The sequence below is a fragment of the Etheostoma cragini genome, chromosome 19 (genome assembly GCF_013103735.1).
Source record: "Etheostoma cragini isolate CJK2018 chromosome 19, CSU_Ecrag_1.0, whole genome shotgun sequence".
In the NCBI taxonomy this organism is placed as follows: domain Eukaryota; kingdom Metazoa; phylum Chordata; class Actinopteri; order Perciformes; family Percidae; genus Etheostoma; species Etheostoma cragini.
In genome coordinates this window covers 17,446,107-17,453,395 of record NC_048425.1, presented here as the reverse complement: position 1 = coordinate 17,453,395, position 7,289 = coordinate 17,446,107, and the positions used below count along the sequence as shown (strand labels likewise).

Here is a 7,289-nt window from a genome sequence, read left to right as displayed (position 1 = left end):
CCCCCCCCCCCCCCCCCATATGTTTGAGACCAGCTTGTCTCCCGTCAGTTAGGGATTTATAGCGATGGTCTCATTACTGTTCCATTCACGCAGCATCCAGTCCCGGGAAAGCCCCCGGTCCTTTAAGGTCGTCGTGGTGACGGATGTCTCGGATGTCAATCAGGAGATGAGCTAACGGAGACGTCAGAGAATATCCACGGGGGAATCTTTGGCCTGTTTGAGCTTTTCCCAGAAGCACCCTCACATTTTAATAGTCTCACACATTCTCAGTACAGTCTCTCACTGTCGGTTGAATCACCACGGGAGTCTGGGATGAAGTATTCCGTGCTGACGTGACAAGAAGCCAAATCAACGTCATTGTTATTAAAACATACTGTATATCCGTGTTTCCTCTATGGTGACACGTTGATGGCGGCCCGCCACGATAAAATTTCAGCCTCCATGGTATCAAAAATGGGGCATACGCACATCAGGCTTTCCCTTTCTTGTAGGTTTTAGTTCATGACGATCACCAATAAATGGAACCCAAATGACCAGGTTTCAAAGTTGGCTAGAGAACAGATCTTCAACAGGGGGTCTCGGACCCCTAGGAGGTCCTCAGTTGTTTGTCTGAAAATATACATGAATGTGGATCTAACATACTAAACTTAGCACAAAAAGTAAGGACATTTTAAGTTGGTAAGATCATTTCTCTGTGGTAACAAGGTTTTTTGGAAAGCCCCTTTAGTGCCCTTTCAAATGGGGGCACATTTGTGAGGAACATGCATTTGTGGGATGAGCAGCAGCGCTGGGCATGTGGGTTGCACCCATGAAAACTAAATGTAAATGGACTGTTCTTATATAGCGCTTTTCCAGTCTTACCGACTACTCCGAGTACTGCTGTACAAGGTGCCACCTGCTCATCAGATACACGCTCACACACATTTACACTCCAATGGCGCATTATCGGGGGAAACTCAGGGTTCAGTGTCTTGGCCAAGGACACTTTGATATGGGACTGCAGGGCCAGGGATGGATCCACAAACCTTCCCATTGGCAGGCGACTGCTACTGCTGAGCCACAGCTGCCAAATCTTCCCTTACAGTACCAAACAGGTTATTATGCTGTAGTTATTGAAACTTGTTTTAGCTTTTAGTACCCCCAATCAGGTGCTGGCGACCAGCATGATGAGGAGGTGCCGTGTATGGTTCTTCCACATGCTATTGAGGCTCTGGTTTGGGAAATGAAGACATTGTTAAATATCCAATATGTCTTGTTTCTTCAAACTTCAAACATCCAATCCACCAAACACCGAACGGGTCAATGGCAGGATAGACTGTTCGGTAATGGAAGAGGTGATTTGGCAAATTTTTCATGGCCGCATCCCACATACTCCCCACTGCTGCTCATCCCACAAATGCATGTTCCTCACAAATGTGCCCCCATTTGAATGGGTACTAAACAGGCTTTCCAACAATATAAGACGTATTGCCAAAAAGCATTGTTACCACAGAGAAATAATCTACCAGACACAGATTTACTTACTTTTTGTGCCAAGTTTAATAAAGAGAATTCCTTTTTTAATTTACACACCATGGATGATAGGCTTACTGGCCTATAAGCCATAAGGTAGCCATCCACAAATACAGTTAAGCTTAAGGATTTACTGTGCCACATTAAATAGGGCTGCGCAATATGAGGACAGTATCTAATTGCGATTACTTTGACGGAGATTGCGATTCACGATTTTTGATACAATTTCACTTCCCTAATTGTAACAATAAAACAGAATGTATTACCATTTTTATTTTAAAACGTAGCATTGTATGCACCATAAAAAGACATGTGTTAAGGCTTTAGCCTGCCACGTTATTGTAGGGCCACTCATTTTTAGAACAATATATGCAGTAACGGGTCCCTGCTCCGTCTCTTTTACCCACTAAGGGGTCCTTGGCCTAAAAACCCCGTTGAGGACCCCCGGTCTAAAGATTAGAACAGGCTATCTTGCTTTACCAAAGCCTCTGTAACCCCTAAGAGTGCAAGCTCCTGTACTCCAGGAGCAGTCAGCAGCGTCGTGTCAGTCTTACTTCCACACCATGTTATACATGACCATTAGGCAGCGACGGTGTAGCTACAGTAATTGGCTCAGCGAAAGCTCACCGGTGCAAGAGATCTTCTTCTTCTTCTTCATCTTCTTCTTCTTTCATCAAAGTGGAAGAGAGAGCCTCAGAGGAGCTCAGCATCAGAGCCATGTCTGCCAGCAAATTGCCATGCTGATGCATGTGATAAACATGGTTTGATGTCTAGTGTGCACATTTAAAACAGTGAGATGAGCAATAAAGGTAATGTCAATAACTCCGGAGTATTATCTTATTATATCAACGGTTATTTTAGGGTTTTATTGGCATTTTTAAGCCACACTGCACTGGGAGACACTTACAGAAATCTCTGCTTATTGAGGCTGATGCATTAAAAAAGAAGAAGCATACTTTCAATTTAATAACTTACATAGAGCTTCATTTATTCCCATCCCTACATCGTTTTTTGTTTTGTTTAATACCGCTTTAAATTTGGTTGGGTCTTGTTTATGCAAATTGGAAAAGCTGAAATGCCCTCCATTAAAAAAAAAAAAAACTAAATGCTAATATTAACTCCAATTTCACATTACTGAATTAATTAAAAACTATTTTCTTTATTAGTTAGAGAAGAAGCTACAAACATGGGCTATAAGCTAAAGCCAGCTTTTACCATGACCATAAGAACTCTGTAGCAGAACATAGGCTCACATTATTATTTCAGTTAACAATGTATCTTTGTAGGAGTATATAAGCTCTGAGGATGCGTTTATGTAGATTCATACATTTTTTTTAATTTGATGAATTTCATATATTTGGACCATTGACTAGCTCTGCCAACATTTAAACGCCCTACAAGGCTATGCAGTAGACCAGTGTAATCTGGAAGTTTAAATTTGATTTTTTGTAGGACTGAACGATTTAAGGAAATAATCAAATTGCCATATTTCTGCCAGATTCTTACCCTTTATGAGGTCATAAGGGGCAAGGTTACCTTCCCTTTCTCTGCTTTGCCCATCCAGAGAATTTGGCCCCCCCAAATTATTAACCACAGTCAAAGAGGATTTGAATTGCCATTTCTTATCTCAATTCTTATCATTTTGCTCCTGGTGATTTTCCTTTAGGGGCTGGCTAAAACCTCTTTGGGGGCCATCAAAAATCCCTCTATGCAGGAAATCCCCTGGTCAGACTTTGAAGTCAGAGTATTTTTATTTAATTTCTGTCAGTTTAGAATATTTGAAATAAATACTAATCTATGTAAAAAGGATGAATAGGTTTGGAATTGAAATATTTTTTGGGTAATTACAGAGGGATGATATTAGCTCAGATGTGGAAGGTTCCCAACCCGACCTGTAACCATACTGAGAGGGAACTACCGTTGACTGTGTTCAGAACTCACACAGCTACCTGCTACCTGACCATGTGGAGTAGTATTTTACATAACCAAATCATGTCTCTCCTTCCCTCTCTCACAGTGCGGCTCCATGACAGCATATCTGAGGAAGGATTCCACTATCTGGTCTTTGACTTGTAAGTGCGGGATTTTTTATTTTGCATATCACATTTATTCACATTCCCTCCACACGGTTAGGCACGCGCCGGACTCACTGGATCCCACGTTGACATGATGGAGGTAGAAGCCAACAGCTGCCAGTCACGTGAGCTGTCACTGAAGCACTATGGGAGATGGGGTAGACGCGGCGCGTTTACCTCCTGCGTTGGTCTGCCGCCTCTTTGCTCCATCTGTTTCTGCAGCACCATGTGCTTAGCCATCACTCACACACACACATACACACACACACACACACACATACACACACGTGCGCTGAGACAGTACAAGCAAGCTTGATTCTTGAAGGTAGATTACTTTTTTCCCCTCATCTTTTTATTTTATTGACACCAGTGCTATTCCTCGTTACAACTAAAAGAGACAACAGTTGTATGAATCTGGAAATAAATCAGTTTTTATAGGTTGAATTTGCAAAGACTTGAGGGCTGAAAGATAATTCGTTTTATAAATCACATAAAATTGCTTGTTTTTTTCCCCCCTGCTAATGGTGTCTGCGTGAGCTAGTAGAGTGGCCTTGAGGGCTGTCACTCTTCAGAGTGGAGATTTAGTTTTTAAGGTCAGCCTTCTCCGATTCGAGCGTCGCTACAAATTAGACTTGGCCGAAATACAGTATATTGTGTACAATAATATCATCATTGGTGTGTTAACAATGTGCAAATTGACATTATCTAGTATTCAAAACATGGATTACTGTAGAAGGGGCAACAAAGATGGCGGCGCATGATCGTGCAGCAGCTCCTAGCTCTCCGGTCTCCCATGTCCAGGTCTTATTAACGAGTACAATCACACTAATATAGGACTATGATACCACACAGCTGTTCTGAGAGCCTTCCAGAAGGCTCCTAACATCCCGAATGACATAGCCAGACCCCCCGGGCACTCGGTGGATTGTTGTTGAGGGAAAACCGAAGCGAGGATGCCGGTCGGGCCTGCTAGCCGACCTCCGCTGCCAAGCCTCCTACTCGCCAACGCCAAAGCCATCGCACACAAAATGGATGAGCTGAAACTCAGCATAGCAACCAACTGCTGAGTGATTATCACCTAAACCCGGCTGAAGCCCCTCATCCCGAACGCCGTGCAGCTAGCAGGCCGAGTTAGCCACCGACAGGATCGAGACATGAACTCGGGCAGGACCAGAGGAGGAGGACTGTGCATAATTAATGGGGTACCAACGACAGGATCGTTGCCCAGCACTACTCACTTGACCTGGAAGCCTTGTTGGCCATATGCAGACCATTTTATTTACCAAGAGATCACACTGTAGTGACTGTTACTGCTGTTGACATAGCCCCCGATGATCACCCAGAGGGGATACACACTGTAACACGGCGTCCTCAAAGTCATTAGTCCCCAGCTTTTTCCAGCATGGACATTGTGCTGCTAAAAGGAAAGAATACACCCGGGACTATTGTCCCTGAGGGTAAATTTGTCTTGGACATCAACAATCTGCTGCTTCACAACATAAACATCTAACAGACAAAAAGCATTCTGAAATCCACTAAACATAAAATTCACATGAGATCAACAACACGTAAAAGGACACACGTGTCAGCACAGACAACACAACATCCTAAGAATTGACTGTAATCGTTAAAGTGCAAAGTGCAGGTGCATTTATTGCACCCCTGCTCTGCTGTTCTAAGATTTAATGTTGGAGTTAAGGCCTATGAGTTACTTTACACATTAAGATTCCTGCACACTAAACACATGTAGTTAATGAAACATGATGTTGATTATGAAGTAACCTAGCAACATGATGAGACCATTAAACACACAACTGGTCAACTCCTTTAAACTTTCTACAATGGGAGGAGAGTTTTTTTTTACTTTTAATCCTTTAACTACATTTTCCTGATGATACTTACACACTTTTACTGGAGGAACACTTTCAACGCAGGACTTTTACTTGTACCAGAGTATTCTTTACAGTGTGGTATTAGTCCTGTACTTAGTAATGGATCTGAATACTTCTTCCACCACTAATTATTACTGCACCTCCATCCTATTATAGCTATTCCAGTCGCCAATGCTTACTAGGAAAAGCTGTCTGGCTTTTAGCCACACCCTCATGGAAACCCTGGAAACTTCCTCCAGCTGAACAAACAATGTCCTCATACCGTATGACCATATCTGCTGAAATGTGTTATTGTAGTGATTTCAACATAGATGTATCCTTCTTTTGACCCAGTTGTTCTCAACCAAGTCTTCTTCCCCTCTCCAGATGCAGAAATGAACATCTGGGATTTGACAGTTCACTTCTTTTCATGCATGTTCCAACATTGTCTTTTAATTATTTTTTTTAAACCTGTCCATGTGTGTCTCTCTCGTGCAGAGTTACCGGTGGAGAGTTGTTTGAGGACATTGTTGCCAGGGAGTACTACAGCGAAGCTGATGCCAGGTCAGTGTAATGCTCCGTTGTATTATTGGATGGATATTTCTGAGTTTACTTTATACATGTGATGTAAAACCATTTGAATCTACTATGGCACCAAAGGCATATTCAAGCTGATACGCACTAGGTAACAAAATGAGATCCATACAAAACATTAAATTGCATATTAATACATGTCAGCGTGTATGCGAATTTAGTATGCACACAGAAAAATGCAACCCATCCTCATTATGTGCATAAGTGTAGAGCTGGGCGATATGGAGGAAATCAAATGTCAATATATTTTTGATCAAATACATCAATGACGATATTGTAGTATTGATTATCAGTGTTTTCACAAAATATTAACACAATGAGATTTTTGATAAATAATCACCAACAATGTGGATGCAATGACTGAGTGGGTAAAGGCAAATAATAAAACAACTAAGTAGCCTGATATCCAAAATCTAAGATGATATCTGGCCTCATATATTGATGTTAATATGATATGGATATATTGCCCAGCCCTACAAGAGTGTTTCCCGTTGTGCTGCCTTTGATATGCCTTTTATAGCCATAACCTCTCCTGTGATTATGGATCCACTTTTCCCAATTTCACTTTCTGAGCAGTTATTAAAAATCCACTCTACATGCATAGACCGCTTCAGATGTAAATGATCCGTCTTTTCGTGGAGGTTATTGGCTTTTCAAAAATGATTTTAAAGATGACAGAGTCTTGTGTCCTTTGTGGGGTTTTTCTTCTTTACCTTTCTACTTAAATTGCTTTAAGAAACTGCGATGTGTTTCTTTCCAAGAGTGATCCACATCCTCGTATTCAGCCCGAGACGCTGCAGCTCCCCTAAAACCCCGTTTCCATTTCTCTTTTATTGGTTGTTTAGCTGGTGAGGTACAGCTATGCTCGTTGTTGTCACTTGACCCCACACACACTCAGTTAGTTGAAAAACTTGTGTTATGAAAACAAAGCGACGTGGTTTACTTCATAGGTTGTGTATTAGTGTTATTACGTTATCTGGGTCACATGACAGCGATATAACCAAAAGACGTGTCCTTGATTTCATTAAAACATCTTTTAAAGAGATCTAAATTAATTACACACACGCGGTGGTGCTCATAAGTTTATGAAACTTTTGCAAATAGATCCTAATTAAAAAAGAAAAATCCAACCTTTTCTATTTGAATGAATAATGTGTTGTGAATAAATAAATGTTCTTCCTTAAAATACAGGGGCATAAGTATACACCCCCCTATGTTAAAATACAGGGGGCATAAG

The 7,289-nt window shown here is 41.5% G+C and overlaps 1 protein-coding gene across 17 annotated transcripts in view; it reads left to right on the top strand.

Moving 5' to 3' along the window:
- camk2d1 (calcium/calmodulin-dependent protein kinase (CaM kinase) II delta 1) overlaps nucleotides 1-7,289 on the top strand; it is a 60,299-nt gene that overhangs the window by 26,768 nt on the left and 26,242 nt on the right. For all 17 annotated transcript variants that reach the window (XM_034856436.1, XM_034856431.1, XM_034856423.1 and 14 more), the window contains exons 4-5: nucleotides 3,530-3,584; nucleotides 5,957-6,022. In XM_034856436.1, the coding sequence (XP_034712327.1) occupies nucleotides 3,530-3,584; nucleotides 5,957-6,022 (121 nt within the window). The remainder of the gene's footprint in view (nucleotides 1-3,529; nucleotides 3,585-5,956; nucleotides 6,023-7,289) is intronic.